An 18,400-nucleotide genomic window follows, 5' to 3' on the forward strand; every position below is an offset into this window, starting at 1 on the left:
TTAGAATTAAATGACATTCATGTTTTAGATTAATGACTGTTTGGCATCACTGTGTCATCAAGATCTGTGAACCTATAGGCCAGAAACAGGCTTTCAGTTCAGCTGACCTTTGCTGGTGCTTGTATTCCATACAGATCTCCTCCTACTCTGATTACAGTGGAGAAGTACCTGTCACGACTGTCATTATTTTCCTCTCCAGATTAATGTGTCAAGCCTCTCATCCCGTCATTTAAATCCACCAGTGCTAATTTGCGTCAACCAGCTCAGGTTCCTAACTTTCTCTGATGCACTGTTATGAAAATCCTCTTTGTTAGTTATTCTCAGTTTGATTTGTTAGTTATTCTCATGTTGACACGAGAAAGAAATCCAGACTGACAGAGATAGACAGGCACATTATAAAATACTTTTTGCAGCATTAGGCAGCCCAAAAAACACATCTCACAGGCAACAAAATGCTGTTATGTGAAGACCTTGTAATGTTGGAAAAAAGATTACCTACTTTGCAGACAGCACGCATCCTTGTCACCATTTTGAAATTATTTCTTGTCAATTATTATTAATTATTTTTGGTGCACCATGTATACATTGGATTATATTGATATGTCACTGGTTATGATATGTAAATACAGAACTGCATTATCGTTATCAAGTGAGCTGAATTGCATTCCATACCAATGAGTATTTATTAGAGTACAGTTATAATGTGAATGTGGAATTCTCTGCCACAGAAGGTAGTTGAGGCCAGTTCATTGGCTATATTTAAGAGGGAGTTAGATGTGGCCCTTGTGGCTAAAGGAATCAGGAGGTATGGAGAGAAGGCAGGTACAGGATACTGAGTTGGATGATCAGCCATGATCATATTGAATAGCGGTGCAGGCTCGAAGGGCCGAATGGCCTACTCCTGCACCTATTTTCTATGTTTCTATGTTTCTATGTAGGGAACACAGTCAATTTGGGAGCCAGGATTTCCCACAACTTTCAATCTTTGCTGTTGCTCTAGAAATATCCAGTTTATTGACAGTTAATAAACTGGCGTAAGTCACGACAGTTCTTACCTGATGTAAAATCTGACATGAGCCTTTCTGCCCTTCTGTTCCATGCCAGCTCTGAAGGAACTACTCAAATCAGTACAATTTTCTCTCTCTCCTAATTTCCCCAATAACATCATAGTAGACTGTCTATCTGTCACTCTGCCACTTCAAAAGCATCTGAAATTTAAAACCTGAAATCCAGCTATCATGGATGTCATCCATCATCTTGCTACATCCTGCTCCTAACATTGGGAAGAAGGTACAAGACCCTGAGAACCGTTTAGCTCTTGATGCATGGCAGATGCAGTTTAATGTGGATAAAGGTGAGGTTATTCACTTTGGTAGCAAAAACAGGAAGGAAGATTATTATCTAAATGGTGTCAAGTTGGGAAAAGGGGAAGCACAACGGTATCTAAAAGAATAGGTTCTTCCCACCAGTCGTCAGGCTCTTGAAGCATCCTGCACAACACCTGCACTCAGTATCAAACTCAGTATACCTCAGTATCAAACTACTGTTGATTTTGCTCCAGTATGGTTGCATTATGTGCTTTGCCTTGCAATATCATGGTCTGGTTTATCTAGATAATCTGATAATTTATTGAATATACATAGATACATAGAAAATAGGTGCAGGAGTAGGCCATTCGGCCCTTCGAGCCTGCACCGCCATTCAATATGATCATGGCTGATCATCCAACTCAGTATCCCGTACCTCCCTTCTCTCCATACCCCCTGATCCCTTTATCCACAAGGGCCACATCTAACTCCCTCTTAAATATAGCCAATGAACTGGCCTCAACTACCTTCTGTGGCAGGGAATTCCACAGATTCACCACTCTCTGTGTGAAAAATGTTTTTCTCATCTCGGTCTTAAAGGATTTCCCCCTTATCCTTAAGCTGTGACCCCTTGTCCTGGACTTCCCCAACATCGGGAACAATCTTCCTGCATCTAGCCTGTCCAACCCCTTAAGAATTTTGGGGTATATTTGTTGTCCTATTGCATTAATGTTCCAGTAAAGCTGCAGCAACCAAGGATCTCATTGCTACCGTCATATAACCATATAACCATATAACCATATAACCATATAACCATATAACCATATAACCATACAACCATATAACCATATAACAATTACAGCATGGAAACAGGGCAACTCGGCCCTTCTAGTCCGTGCCGAACACTTATTCTCCCCTAGTCCCATCTACCTGCACTCAGACCATAACCCTCCATTCCTTTCCCATCCATATACCTATCCAATTTATTTTTAAATGATAAAATTGAACCTGCCTCCACCACTTCCACTGGAAGCTCATTCCACACAGCTACCACTCTCTGAGTAAAGAAGTTCCCCCTCATGTCACCCCTAAACTTCTGTCCCTTAATTCTCAAGTCATGTCCTCTTGTTTGAGTCTTCCCTACTCTCAATGGAAAAAGCTTGTCCACGTCAACTCTGTCTATCCCTCTTATCATTTTAAAGACCTCTATCAAGTCCCCCCTTAACCTTCTGTGCTCCAAAGAATAAAGACCTAACTTGTTCAACCTTTCTCTGTAACTTAGTTGCTGAAACCCAGGCAACATTCTAATAAATCTCCTCTGTACTCTCTCTATTTTGTTGACATCTTTCCTATAATTTGGCAACCAAAATTGTACACCAGAATTGGCCTCACCAATGCCTTGTACAATTTTAACATTACATCCCAACTTCTATACTCAATACTCTGATTTATAAAGGCCAGCACACTAAAAGCTTTCTTTACCACCCTATCTACATGAGATTCCACCTGGTGCATATGACAATTCCATGCTCTTGACTCTCATCTTTTGTCTTTTCTATTCTGAAACTTACTATTTGCCCATTTGGCCACTCAACTTTGATTCTTTTTGTCATTTACAAATACAAGGCATAATTTACAGAAGCGGATTATCCCACCAGCACATTTGAGCTGTGAGTTAAAACCCAGACAGTGAGGGATCACAAAACTCTATTTGGGCAGCATATTATGTCTCTGGAGCTGTGAGGCAACAGCACTAGAAACACAAAAAGTAGAAACAGGTGCAGGAGTAGTCCATTCGGCCCTTCGAGCCAGCACCGCCATTCAATATGATCATGGCTGATCATCTAAAATCAGTACCTCATTCCTGCTTTTTCCCCATATCCCTTGATTCCTTTAGCCCTAAGAGCCTTTAAAGTGGCAGGCATAGCTGGGGCCCATGCAGGCGCCCATAGCTATGCTTTGGACTTGGGGGAAGTGGGAGGAGTCAAAGGAGAAATTGTTGAGGGTGAAAACCAGCTCCATGAGGCAGAGTAGAGTGTTAGTAGAGGGAAATTGGATGGTTCTGCGGTTGAGGAGGAAACGGAGGGCTCTAAGGCCTTCCTAGTGGGGGATGGAGGCGTACAGTGACTGAATGATGGGATGGTGGTGTGGAGTGCCTAAACAAAACTAAAATGTCAAATTTGCCCCCATGTCCTACGAGATTGCAGATGCCAAACAATGAATGCCTTTTTTCGATCTCTTGGAAGTGTAAAAATATAATTGATTGTCAGTCATAGTTAAACTGCTGACTGAACAATCAGAGCCTAATGATCCAGAGATAAGGGTTCAAATCTCTGCATGGCCCCTGTGAAATTTCAATTCAGTTAGTAATCTGAAATTTGACAGAAACAGACTCGTTACAACAAAGCCTAGGTTCATTACTATCATCAGGGGAAGGAGGGTATGGCTGGCCTATATATGACTCCAGACCAATGTGGTTAATTCTGAAACAATCTAGGAAGCCACTTAGTTCCAGCTTAAAGATGAATAAGTAATAAAATAAACGCACAATTCCAAACCAAGACTGGACTTGGAAACTTGTCAAACCTAACTTTTGTCCACAATCCATCTGAGCCCATCAGAGTGAATCACTTTTTTTGATTGTTTTCTTTCTAGAAATCTGCAGGTGTCGCCTATCTGCACATTTTGCTGATCTCCTTACCCCCCTTTTGCCCGGCAGATACTCTCTCTGACTCCACGTGTGAGGACTAAACATATTTCATCATGCTATTCATTTATAACTTGGTAACAATTTTGCCTCGGAAAACTGGGTCATCATGGGTAAAATATGAACTGAGACAAGCATGGCCCCTGTACCACGTATTTTTCCATCCTCTGAGTCAATCGCTTCAGGCATGGCATGGTGTCACCATGGCCTTCTCAATCTTCTGCATCAGCAGCTGAGAGACTGGAATAAGACTTGCCATGTTGATTGCCTCAAGCTCAGTGTCCTTGGCCTTTCTCGCGTCCTTGAAATATGCTCAGTCAAGTGTATCAGCATGCCTTTGTCTGAAGAGCGCTGAAACTCTTGATGTATGTCTGTACTTTCACAAGCATTATCTGCAATTTATTTGGAGGAACTTAACGGCAATGATCTCAAGTGGTTTGTGGCATGAAGCTCTCAAAGACCAATGATTACAGTTCACAACCCCTCTAGACCTGTGCATGACGAGTCCTCACAGTTCTGCTGATGAATGCTGTTGACTGACCTTCCTGCAAGATCAATGCTCCAAGATCCTTTTCTGAGGAAACGCTCTGTGGTGTCAGCTATTTATCATCTAAATACAAGCACTAGCCCTGATTTTATCTTCTCTTTAGCATGTTGATGATGATTTCCTGATTTCAGTTTCCCCTTGTTCAGCTTTCTGCTGCTTCTTTCCTCATTTTCCCACCAGGCCTCCCCGTTTGTAGCCATGGTCTGATTCCGCCTCTTCATCTATTTTCCTTTTCCAAAGATCATTACATAATTTTTCCTTCAAGTACAGCATGCAGACATTGTTGAAACTACTGTGGTGCTGTGCTGAAGCCAAATGGATTTCTGATCCAATGGTATCTACGGAATGAAGTGTGGAAACATGTTACACAAAAACTTTCCTCATCAAGTTCTATATGACAAACCACATCCTTTATAACCAGCATACTAAAACATTTGGTCCTATTAAAAATCTGGCAAAATGACTATGATTGTCTTTGTGGAATAGTGGCTCCTCTTCAAGGCTTGGTTGGGGTCCAGACAACTTCTCAGCTCATCATTTAATTTTCAACACACACCAAGCTAGATAGTATGGGGGTAGACATTTACACTGGGTTTACTCCCTCTGTCCTCATCAGTTTCTTAAATTACTTTTAAGTTTCTCCTTGGGAGGCACAGAACACATTGAGATAGAGTGTTCCAGTAACTTTCCTGATGAGACAGAGTACAGGAAGGAGATAGAGAACCTAGTAACATGGTGTCAGGACAATAACCTCTCCTCAATGTCAGTGAGACGCAGACGCTAGTTATTAACTTTAGGAAGCATGGTGGAGTACATTCCCCAGTCAACATAAATAATGCTCAATTGGAGATGTTTGAGAGCTTTAAGTACCTTGGCGTTAATATTGACAGTAGTCTGTCCTGAACCAACCACAATGCTGTGACAGTGAAGAAGACACACCAACGCTATTTCCTGAGGACACCAAGGAAATTTGATATGTCGCTAGTGACTCTTACAAACCTCTACAGATGTACCTTGGAGAGCATACTGGTTCAATGGTACTTTATTTTTACATGTCCCGAGGTACAGTGAAATTCATTTTTGTATACAGTTCAGTACAAGTCTCTGTACATAAGAACATACATTGATACATCTTAGATAAGCAGTTGCATCACCAGACTCAGGAACAGCTTCTTCCCCACCATTACCATGCTTCTAATCAGACATTACATAAGCTAGGGCACATCCAATTCACCTCGACCCCATCATGAACATTGGACTTTGTCTATGATTGATTAGTAGGACTGGATGTTACAATCCCTAATATTCACTAGAATTGACATTCTTGGGTATGACCACTAGGTGAATTTGTTAACAATCAGACACTTCAGTTGTGTACCTCAACGTCACTGGGTGTTTCGGCCTTTTATCACAGGACACCCTCAGTCGAGGCAGGCCCACCGCAGGTTGATCAGACCTGGGTGTGTCTTATTGTTAGCCTCTAGATGGTCACGTGTCAGCGCAGACAGCATCTTTCCTTTTCAGCCACAGCCAGTGACTGCTCCGTTCGGCGGCATTGGCAAGTTCTTTTATTGCCCTTTGACTCCTACTTCCCTCAGGAGCCTTGCGGTGGAACTGGCTACAAAGCCCCTGCACCCCACCTCCACTGGACACACCCTTACCCTCCAACCTCTCTCTGCCTCTGCTGCAAGGTTTGAATATCAAAGCTTTTTCCTTTCATAAGCCTCGTCCACAGCCTCCTCCCAGGGGACTGTCAGTTCAATGATGAAAACACGCCGACAGGAGTTGGACCAGAGAACAAGGTCTGGTCGCAGGAACTGAAGCACAGCAATGCTGAGAACTATATTTTTCACAATGTATCTTCCCCTTTGCTCTATCTATTGCACTTGAATTTGACGATCGTATTTATGTATGGTATTATCTGACCTTTTTGGATAGCAAGCAAAGCAAAATCTTTCACAGTACCTCGGTACACGTGACAATGATAAACCTAATCCTAACCCTATAATTAACACTTTAAGATACTGGAGGACAGCCAGTAGTTTTAACTAACAGAGATATTTTATTTATAAAATAACACAAATTGTACAAATCTACGCTTCTTTCAGTGATTTCTTTGACAGAGTTGGATAGCTTCAGCCTGCTTCATAATTGAACAATTTGTGTCTGCAGAGAGTTTGAGTTTAGTGTATTGTCACGTGTACTGAGGTTCAGTGAAAAGCTTCTGTTGCGTGCTAGCCAGTCAGCGGAAAGACAATACATGATTACAATCGACCCGTCCACAGTGTAGAGATATATGTCAAAGGGAATAACGTGAATAATGCAAGATAAAGCCAGTAATGTTCAATCAAAGATAGTCCGAGAGTCTCCAATGGGGTAGATAATAGTTCAGGACTGCTCTCTAGTTGTGGTAGGATTACATAGAAACATAGAAAATAGGTGCAGGAGTAGGCCATTCGGCCCATCGAGCCTGCACCGCCATTCAATATGATCATGGCTGATCATCCAACTCAGTATCCTGTACCTGCCTTCTCTCCATACCCCCTGATCCCTTTAGCCACAAGGGCCACATCTAACTCCCTCTTAAATATAGCCAATGAACTGGCCTCTACTACCTTCTGTGGCAGAGAATTCCACAGATTCACCACTCTCTGTGTGAAAAATGTTTTTCTCATCTCGGTCCTAAAAGATTTCCCCCTTATCCTTAAACTGTGACCCTTGTTCTGGACTTCCCCAACATCAGGAACAATCTTCCTGCATCTAGCCTGTCCAACCCCTTAAGAATGTTGTAAGTTTCTATAAGATCCCCCCTCAATCTTCTAAATTCTAGCGAGTACAAGCCAAGTCTATCCAGTCTTTCTTCATATGAAAGTCCTGACATCCCAGGAATCAGTTTGGTGAACCTTCTCTATACTCCCTCTATGGCAAGAATGCCTTTCCTCAGATTAGGAGACCAAAACTGTACGCAATACTCCGGGTGTGGTCTCACCAAGACCCTGTACAACTGCCAGTAGAACCTTCCTGCTCCTATACTCAAATTATTTTGCTATGAATGCTAACATACCACTTGCTTTCTTCACTGCCTGCTGCACCTGCATGCCTACTTTCAATGACTGGGGTACCATGACACCCGGGTCTCGTTGCATCTCCCCTTTTCCTAATCGGCCACCATTCAGATAATAGTCTATTTTCTATCTGCCACCAAAGTGGATAACCTCACATTTATCCACATTATACTGCATCTGCCATGCATTTGCCCACTCACCCAGCCTATCCAAGTCACCTTGCAGCCTCCTAGCATCCTCCTCACAGCTAATACTGCCCTCCAGCTTTGTGTCATCCACAAACATGGAGATGTTGCATTCAATTCCCTTGTCCAAATCATTAATATATATTGTAAATAGCTGGGGTCCCAGCACTGAGCCTTGCGGTACCCCACTAGTCACTGCCCGCCATTGTGAAAAGGACCCGTTTACTCCTACTCTTTGCTTTCTGTCTGCCAGCCAGTTCTCTATCCACATCAATACTGAACCCCTCAATACCATGTGCTTTAAGTTTGTATACAGCTGGAAAGAAACAGTCCCTGAATCTGGAGTTGTGTGTTTTCACACATCTATACTTTTTGCCCGATGGGAGAGTGGAGAAGAGAGAGTGGCCAGGGTGCAACTCGTCATTGATTATGCTGGTGGCCTTGCTGAGGCAGCGTGAGGTATAAATGGAGTCAATGGAATGGAAATTGGTTTGTGTGATCGTCTGGGCTGTGTCCACAATTCTCTGCAATTTCTTGAGATCTTGGATGGAGCTGTTCCCAAACCATGCTGCGATGCATCCCAATAAAATGCTTTCTATGGCGCATCTGTAGAAGTTGGTGAGAGTTGTTGGAGGCAGGCTGATCTTCCTAAGCCTTCTATGGAAGTAGAGAGGTTGGTGTGCTTTCTAGGCCATTGCTTCAATACGGGTGGTCCAGGAGAAGTTCTTGGAATCTCCGAGGAATGTTAAGCTTTCATCCATCTCTACTTTGGTGCTGTCAATGCAATCCAGGGTATGTGTACCGCTTTGCTTCCTGAAGTCTCCTTTGTCTTGCTGACATTGAGAGAAAGATTGTTTTCTTGACACCAGGCCACGAGGTTCTCAATCTCCTTCCTGCACTCCGTCTCATCATTATTTGATATCCGGCCACAATGGTGGTGTCATCCATGAATGTATAGAGCTGTTATAGAGTAGTTGGTCACACGCTGCAATTATTAGGGAAAATTGTTGAGGGATACACACTTATTATTTCATAAGCCACATATATCACAATATTAAGCCACATATTGTTTCCATTTATTATGTGTTTAGCTTATCATAGAAACATAGAAACATAGAAAATAGGTGCAGGAGTAGGCCATTCGGCCCTTCAAGCCTGCACCGCCATTCAATATGATTATGGCTGATCATCCAACTCAGTATCCTGTACCTGCCTTCTCTCCATACCCCTTGATCCCTTTCGCCACAAGGGCCACATCTAACTCCCTCTTAAATGTAGCCAATGAACTGGCCTCAACTATCTTCTGTGGCAGAGAGTTCCAGAGATTCACCACTCTCTGTGTGAAAAATGTTTTTCTCATCTCGGTCCTAAAGGATTTCCCCTTTATCCTTAAACTGTGACCCCTTGTCCTGGACTTCCCCAACATCGGGAACAATCTTCCTGCATCTAGCCTGTCCAACCCCTTAAGGATTTTGTAAGTTTCTATAAGATCCCCCCTCAATCTTCTAAATTCTAGCGAGTACAAGCTGAGTCTATCCAGTCTTTCTTCATATGAAAGTCCTGACATCCCAGGAATCAGTCTGGTGAACCTTATGTAAGTATTTAAAGAAGCTGCAGGCAAACTAAATACTACAGTGGGGAACTGACAGATTGCAAATTATTTTCACAAAAGTCATATCCAACTCCATTGGTAATTCTTAGACTAAATACAAAGGGATGCTCAGCTAGTCTAGCGGCACCTGTGGAGAGAGAACGCAAAGTAATGGGCCTGTCCCACTGTACGAGTTCACCCAAGAGCTCTCCCCAGTTTAAAAAAAAATCAAACTCGTGGTAAGCACGTAGAATGTACGCAGCGGGTACGTCGGAGCTCTGGACGTCTCTTAGTGGCTTGTAACACTAACGGCAGGTACTCGGGAAACGCGGTAAGGTCGGGAAGATTCATGAAGATTTTTCAACATGTTGAAAAATGTCCACGAGTGCCCCGAGTACCTACGAGCGGCTATTACCGTAATTCTCTGAGTTCGAATCAGGGGAAACTCGGGAGAACTCTTGAATTAGCTCGTACAGTGGGACAGCCCCATTAAAGATGAAACTTTTTTTCTCTCTCCACAGTTCTTCAAGATGAAGGGCCCTGATCCGAAATATCGTCAGTCCATTTCCCTCCACAAATGCGGCCTGACCTGTTGAGTTCCTCCAGCAGTTTGCTTTTTGTTCAAGATTCCAGCATCTGCCGTCTCTTGAGACCACAACTTCCCTTCATTCTAAAATTGAGAATGTTAGATGTAAAAACCGAAACAGTTAAAGTTGCTCGACAGCTGAAGATTTATAATCTCACAGAATAGGCGCAGTGTTGTTAAAGGTAAATGTATTTCAGCTACTTCTTCCATGTCGCCTTTCTTTTCCCCACTTGAAAAATCTCCCATGCTATAAATCATCGGGCAGATAGCTTTGTCTTCATTTCTAAGAGATTTATATAGAAAACATAGACATAGAAAATAGGTGCAGGAGTACGCCATTCGGCCCTTCGAGCCTGCACCGCCATTTGATATGATCATGGCTGATCATCCAACTCAGTATCCCATCCCTGCCTTCTCTCCATACCCCCTGATCCATTTAGCCATAAGGGCCACATCTAACTCCCTCTTAAATATAGCCAATGAACTGGCCTCAACTACCTCCTGTGGCAGAGAATTCCACAGATTCACCACTCTCTGTGTAAAAAATGATTTTCTCATCTCGGTCCTAAAATGCTTCCCTCTTATCCTTGAACTGTGACCGCTAGTTCTGGACTTCCCCAACATCGGGAACAATCTTCCTGCATCTAGCCTGTCCAACCCCTTAAGAATTTTGTAAGTTTCTATAAGATCCCCCCTCAATCTTCTAAATTCTAGCGAGTACAAGCCATTTTAACTCCACTTCCCTTGTCCAAGACTTTTCTGTCCTGGGCCCCATCCATTGCTAGAATGAAGCCACACAAAAACTGGAGGAACAGCATCTCATATCCCGCTTGGGTAGCTTACAAACGAACAGTATGAACGTTAAATTGAATTCTTCAATTTAATGTCACTAAAGGCCCCTCCCTTTCTTCTCCCAAGCTCTCTCCCCCCCCCCCCCCCCCCCCCCCCCCACCCCCCCCACCCCTCTCCCTTCTCCCCTGTGTCTCACTTGGGCAAGCACCTGTTCTCCCCTCTACCACCCCTTCTATTGCATTATTTCCTTTAGCTTCACAATTCGCAACCAATTCTTTAGTCTCACACCTTCTGTCTCATCATCTCTGGCCATTGGCAGAACATCTGCCTATCAAATCAGTCTAAAGAAGGGTCCCAACCCAAAATGTTAGCTATCCATGTTCTCCAGAGAATGCTGCCTAACCAATGACTTATTCCAGCACTTTGTTTTTTTTGTAAACCAGGATCTGCATTTAATCCCATGCCTCCGATCTTTCCCCAGATGCTTCTCAAGAATCCATGCAGGACAGTGCATAGATCCTTTGAGTTTAACTCAATTTATGTTGTCATCGGCTGCAGCCTCGTTAATTCCCAAGATGCAAGCATGGGTGCAGCTGCCACAATAGTTGCAGCATTCCAACTATTTCTGCCCAAAATGTTGTTGCAACTGTGCATTAGTCTATCACCTGATTATGACTTTATATTTGCACAACACTTGAAAAGACTAACTGCAAACCTATCCTTTCCACTTTGAATGGAGACTTTCATATGAAGAAAGACTGGATAGACTCGGCTTGAACTCGCTAGAATTTAGAAGCTTGAGGGGGGATCTTATAGAAACTTACAAAATTCTTAAGGGGTTGGACAGGCTAGATGCAGGAAGATTGTTCCCGATGTTGGGGAAGTCCAGGACAAGGGGTCACAGTTTAAGGATAAAGGGGAAATCCTTTAGGACCGAGATGAGAAAAACATTTTTCACACAGAGAGTGGTGAATCTCTGAAACTCTCTGCCACAAAAGGTAGTTGAGGCCAGTTCATTGGCTATATTTAAGAGGGAGTTAGATGTGGCCCTTGTGGCTAAAGGGATCAGGGGGTATGGAGAGAAGGCAGGTACGGGATACTGAGTTGGATGATTAGCCCTGATCATATTGAATGGCGGTGCAGGCTCGAAGGGCCGAATGGCCTACTCCTGCACCTATTTTCTATGTTTCTATGTTTCTATGAGACAACAGTAAGTGATGGACATCTGATGTGGTGTCCAGAGCCCAATGTGGTTATCTTAGTGTTTCTACCGAGGAGGTCATGGCTGATTCCATTTCATGTCAACCAACATTAACATGGACAAGGTCATAAGTATCTTATCACAGGAATCTGGTTATTGAATATACTATTTTTCCAATGAGTACAAAGCAGTTTGGAAGAAGATAGATCAGCTATGATTGAAGATAGATCCGCCGTGATTGAATGGCAGAGTAGACTGGATGTGCTGAATGGCCTAATTTTGCTCCTACAACTGATAAACGCGTGCGTGTGTACGTATATATATATATATATATGTGTATGTGTGTGTGTGTGTGTGTATATATGACACATCATTGATTAACGAAGCACCAAAATGACCACGGAGTGTTGAATGTTCACTACAGATAGATTACATTTCGATCTTCTGTCCTTGATCATTGATTTTGGTTGAAAATACAATTTTATTTGTTGGATAAAATATTAGCCTAGATTAAATGTACTTTGTCATTTATTTTCCCTTGTTGATCAGGAGGCCGCATTTAGGGATGTTCCCGCTAACTGGAAAGGCGATCATCTTCGACAACTTCCCTGATCCGTCCGATACATGGGAGATCATTGAAACCATTGGCAAAGGAACATATGGAAAAGTCTTCAAAGTACTAAACAAGAAAAATGACAGCAAAGCCGCAGTTAAGATTCTGGACCCAATTCATGTGAGTAAATTTGCTGATGTTTGCAGTGTGCTACCTTCTTTATAATCTTCCCAAGCCCTTCCAAATGTAATTGGACAGACCATTATCCACATAATTCTCCCTTCATGCGTAATGACTGATGAAACACACATAAGGTTGCTATATTACAACAGAGAGGCAAGATTGCTGATTGTCTTCGGGATTTACTGCCTAGGTCTGAACAAAAGAGCAAAACCTGTTCCGAGCTAGATATCATATTATTACTATTGATTCCACTTCCCTGCAGTTTGCTGTAACAGAAGTCATTTCAGCATTTATTTCCATTTGTTTCAGTCATTCTCCGGTATAATGATCTGACATTGATTCATACCTAGAACTGGCTGGAAGGTAGTAATAAAACAAATGTTCAATGCAAAAGTGATTCATGTTGGAAATGATGCAGGATTTTACTTTATTTGGTAATCTCTGAGAAAAGCCAGCGTGAATAGTGCAGAACATCATCAATGACAGATTGTAATAGGACAGGATCATCAACACAATGAAGGTAGCATTATGCTTTTACATAAAAACATCTCAGTTATTGGACAAGCAGTTGTAGAAATCATTTTCGGGACAATTTACAGAGATCAATTAACCTACAAACCCACACATCTTTGGGATGTGAGAGGAAACTGATGTTCTACTGATTGTATTGGGAAGGGTGATTATAGGGTGATTGGTTGTATATATGACTAAGATACTGTATATGGTGTACATATAGCTGCTATATTTGTATAAGATAATTATAAGCAGTTGAATAAGGGGTGGGAATTAATAAGCTTTGGTTTCTTCCTGCTCCTTTTCGGACACATACGATTTCATTTATTTATAGATATTGTTTATGACACTTTATAAATATTCTTGTTTTGTTTTTTGTACGCTGTTTCACATTTGTTTTTTATTCTTTTATTCTGTTCGAAATAAAGAATTAAATAAATAAATAAATAAATAAATAAAAACCAGAGAATCCTGAAGACACTGACTCAATCATAGGGGGAACATGCAAACCACACTCAGATAGCACCCGAGCTCTACTGAACCTGGGTCTCATATGCAGTGAGGCACAGCTCTACCAGCTACACCATTGTGCTGCCATCGGAAGACAAGGGCAGCGTAAATGGTAGGCCCTTGTGGAGTGTTGAGGAACATTTGGCCGTGTTTGACTCAGTACTGAGTTCTGATCGTCATACTGCAGGAAATATGTCATTAAACTGCAGAGGGTGCAGAGGAGATTTATGAGTGTGTCGCCAGGTTTGGAAGTATTGAGTTACAGTGAAAGACTGGAGCTTGGGTCTTTTTCCCACTGGAGTGTAGCAGACCAATGTAGACAGTCCCACTTAGCCGATTTTCCAGCCGATTTTTCAGCCGATTGCCGGCGACTGTCAAGTTGCCGGCAGTCGCCTGAAGAACCGACAACTGGAACAGCGACTGTCAGAGTGGAACACACACACACACACACACACACACACACACACACACACACACACACACACACACACACACACACACACACACACACACACACACACACACACACACACACACACACACACACACACACACACACACACACACACACACACGGCTTCCTTCACCGGCCCGTTATGCAGAAGGGGGACAGGGCAAGCGGGGGGGAGCGCTGTCTGAGTGAAATTCACATGGTGCAAAGCCAAGGTGATACAGACACACACCGCAATGAACAGGAAGATTGGCGTTGTAATTAAGATGGCTAAAGCACAGTGTACCGGAAGTCCTTTAAAAGAATGGGGGGAGAAGGGGGGAAAAGGAGGGAGAAGGAGTGGAGCCAACTTTTAAGAAGTCAGAGATACATGACTGTGAAGCTCGACGGACATTTAACATTACCGGTTGGTAACTACTGCTTACGGTTTTTTTTCCCAATGAGCCAATGAAATTCACCGGTCAGCACCGGCTACAACCTACGAGAACCTTCGACCTCCTGGCAACCCACTAGGACCTCCTGGTGACCCACCTACGGCACGAGAATTCTCGCTAGTCTCCATGGCAGCCTCATTCTGGTCACCGCTAATTATTTAACATGCGGCGACCATAATGAGGCTGCGACTAGTTCCCAGAATGCGGGAACTCCTCAAGAGCATGAAGGCGACTCGCCAGCAACCACCCGCGAACATGTGGCGACCATGTGGCGACTGCATAGTCTCCTGCAGTCGCCTAAAAAGTCGCCTAAGTGGGACAAGCCCATGAGGGATAACCTTATAGAAGTTTATAAAATCATGTAGGGCATGGATATGGTGAACAACCATAGGCTCATCAGCAACAACGATGAGTCGGCCTATAGGGAGGAGGTCCAGCTCCCAGCAGCATGGTGCGCTGACAACAACCTGGCCCTTAACACCAAGAAGACCAAGGAGCTCATTGTGGACTACAGAAGGTCCAGGGGCGGCACGCACACCCCCATCCATATTAACGGGACGAAGGTGGAACGTGTTTCCAGCTTCAGGTTCCTGGGAGTCAACATCTCCGATGACCTCTCTTGGACCCACAATACCTCAACTCTGGTCAAGAAGGCTCACCAGCGTCTCTTCTTCCTGAGGAGACTAAAGAAGGTCCATCTGTCTCCTCAGATTCTGGTGAACTTCTACCGCTGCACCATCGAGAGCATCCTTACCAACTGTATCACAGTATGGTATGGCAACTGCTCTGTCTCCGACCGGAAAGCACTGCAGAGGGTGGTGAAAATTGCCCAATGCCTCACCAGTTCCTCGCTCCCCTCCATTGAGTCTGTCCAGAGCAAGCGATGTCTGTGAAGGATGCGCAGCATCGTCAAGGACTGCTCTCACCCCAACCACAGACTGTTTACCCTCCTACCATCCGGGAGGCGCTACAGGTCTCTCCGTTGCCGGACCAGCAGGTCCAGGAACAGCTTCTTCCCTGCGGCTGTTACACTACTTAACTCTGCACCTTGAGGGCATAGGTTTAAGGTGAGGGGGAAAATTTAACAGGAACTGGAGGAGCAAGTTTTTCCACATGAAGGGTGGTGCACATACAGTATGGAATGAACCACCAGAGGAAATGGTGCTGCTGGAACAATTATGTTTAAGAGTTTAATATTTAAGAGTCACTTGGATGGGTCCATGGACTGGTAAGGATGAATGCACACAATCTTTTCCCAAGAGATGTGGAATTAAGAGATAACCAAGAGGGAAAATATTTGACCGGAACCCGAGGAGCAATGTTTTTACACTGAGGTTGATGGACAGGCTGCCAGAGGAAGTAATTGAAGCAGGTACAATAACAACATTTAGAACATAAAACATAGTACATAGAACCGTACAGCATAGGAACAGAACCTTGTTTGTGAAAAGCTTTGTTTTGCATGCTATATAATAAAATCAGATAATACTATACACAAATACAATCAAGACAAACTCAAATATAATAGGCGGCGCAAAGGGAAAGATACAGAGTGCAGAATGAAGTTCTCACCAATGCAGTGCACCAGTTCCATAGAGAAGGAATCAATGTCCAATGTCCACAATGAGGTATAGATGAATTGAACTGTACCCTAGTTTATGGTAGGAAAGAGAAAGCAGTCCAATTCTATAAATAGGTGGAAGAAAGAAGTGAGCTTTGTCTTCATTCTTACCATTCTCGATAATTACCACCCAATAAATTATCTTTTATTTTCACATGAAAATTCACCATATTGCAAAGATTAGTATGGGTGTCAGGAATTATGGGGAGTAGCCAGAAGAACAGGGTTGAGAGAAAAAGATAGATCAGTCATGATTGAATGGTGGAGTAGACTTGATGGGCCAACTGGTCTAATTCTGCTCCTATAACTTAGGAAGTTTTGGAGCAAGGATGGTTGATTAATGATGAGACGTTTACACTACTCCCAATTCCCATCATCTCCCTCCAGTTTCTGTCACTCACCTACGAAACAGGGCAAATTGTGGTGTATGGGTTTGGGATGTGGGAGGAGGCCCATGCGGTCACAGGGAGGATGTGCAAGGTCCGAATGGATAACACAGGAGTTCAGAATCACACCAAGGTTGCTGGAGCTGCCTTACCTTTATAGCCAAGAAGTAGCTCTTCTATCTTTATAGTTTAAACGTTTATTATTATTGTCACAGTGAAAAGCTCTGTTAAATCATACCCTGAAGTACAACAACACACAAGTAAAAAGGAGTGAATAGTTTTAGTGGATAATAGTAGATCCTCATCTCGATCAGCACTCGCTTTAAGACATTTCTTCAGCATTTTTATTCGCCAAAAGCACCAGTTCCCACAAAAGGGTTTTCAAAAAATGTGATTATTTGAATGTGTCTACTAATTAAATTTAATTCTGAGACCTAATTAAACTATTGCCGTGTACCTATTTGTAACAACATTGGTGCTATTTTACTTCGGAGTCAAGTGAGTGACTACGTGAAGAACCCCGCCAGGACGCATGCGTGTCATATCGCTACACGCATTGCAACGAGTCACAGCAGGGGGAACGACGTTCCCCTTAGCGGCAAAAATAGAAAGTCGGGAACAGCAGGTAAGGAGACTCTGCGTTCCTTTCCACTTACCTTACAGGTGGAGACATGGACCAGATCCACGAAGGCTGCGGGAAAGCTGGCGGGGGAGAACCGCGGAGTTGCGGGCAGCCGGCAGCAGCAGCCAAAGGCACGCCAATCTCCCATAATGGGAACAGCTGTGCCCGACTTCGCTCCCGCACCGGCCACGGCCGGGCGGTAGAGCGAAGCAAAAAACCAACAGAGTCGTTGACTCCGATGAGTCCAACTCTGAATAGCCGCGAGCGGCCAGTGCCCGTGAGCATTGGGGCCGGTTGGAGCGGCTTTAGGAGCAGCCACGACGGCCAGTGCCCGTGAGCATTGGAGCCGGTTGGAGCGGCTGCACGAGGAGCAGCTTCAAAAGCAGCCGCGACGGCCAGTGCCCGTGAGCATTGGAGCTGGTTGGAGCGGCTGCAGGAGGTACAGCTGGTACCTCCAAACCACCAATATTACTATTTGGAGGCAACTTATCAAAACAGATAAAAGAACTTGACGAAGAGGGTAAAACCCTGGGGCTCATTAAAGCAACATCTAAAAACTACTTCCTGGGGAATGCGCTAACCCTCAACACCGACCCAACTACAGATCCAGACACCGGCACCTCAACGTCCATGGAGGATGCCGAAAAAGTAACAAACCTACCAATAGTAACCATGGAGGTTGGTGGGTCTGGTTCCTTACGAGGTTGGTGGGAGATTACAATTCTATCTGGATGCATGGAATAAATTAACTACCGACACTTATATTTTCAGAAGTATAGGGTTATACCATAGAATTTATACAAAACATAATCCTCCAGTTCAGCATGTACCGAACCGAATGTTCGTGCTTACAGGCAAAGAAAAAAAAAAACGGAAAAAAAAAAAAAAAAAAGGAGTAATGGAGGATATCCAACACGAATCACAGGAATTCGTGTCCAAAATCTTTATCATAAACTAGATGGTGGTTGCCACATCATCATAGATTTGACTAATTTGAATACTTTCGTACTATATATTCATTACTAGATGGGAACCTTTGTTACTGCTAAGCAATTGATTCCTAGGTTACTACATGGCAAGCATCGTATTAAAAGATGCTTACTATACAGTACCCATTAGAGGTGACCACAGATGTTATTTAACACA

General features: G+C 43.5%; 1 protein-coding gene across 1 annotated transcript in view; it reads left to right on the top strand.

Moving 5' to 3' along the window:
• Nucleotides 1-12,546: 12,546 nt before the first annotated feature.
• myo3a (myosin IIIA) overlaps nucleotides 12,547-18,400 on the top strand; it is a 312,459-nt gene continuing 306,605 nt past the window's right edge. The window contains exon 1 of the mRNA XM_033015935.1: nucleotides 12,547-12,714. Within this exon, the coding sequence (XP_032871826.1) occupies nucleotides 12,547-12,714 (168 nt within the window). The remainder of the gene's footprint in view (nucleotides 12,715-18,400) is intronic.

The sequence above is a fragment of the Amblyraja radiata genome, chromosome 2, assembly GCF_010909765.2.
Source record: "Amblyraja radiata isolate CabotCenter1 chromosome 2, sAmbRad1.1.pri, whole genome shotgun sequence".
NCBI lineage: Eukaryota > Metazoa > Chordata > Chondrichthyes > Rajiformes > Rajidae > Amblyraja > Amblyraja radiata.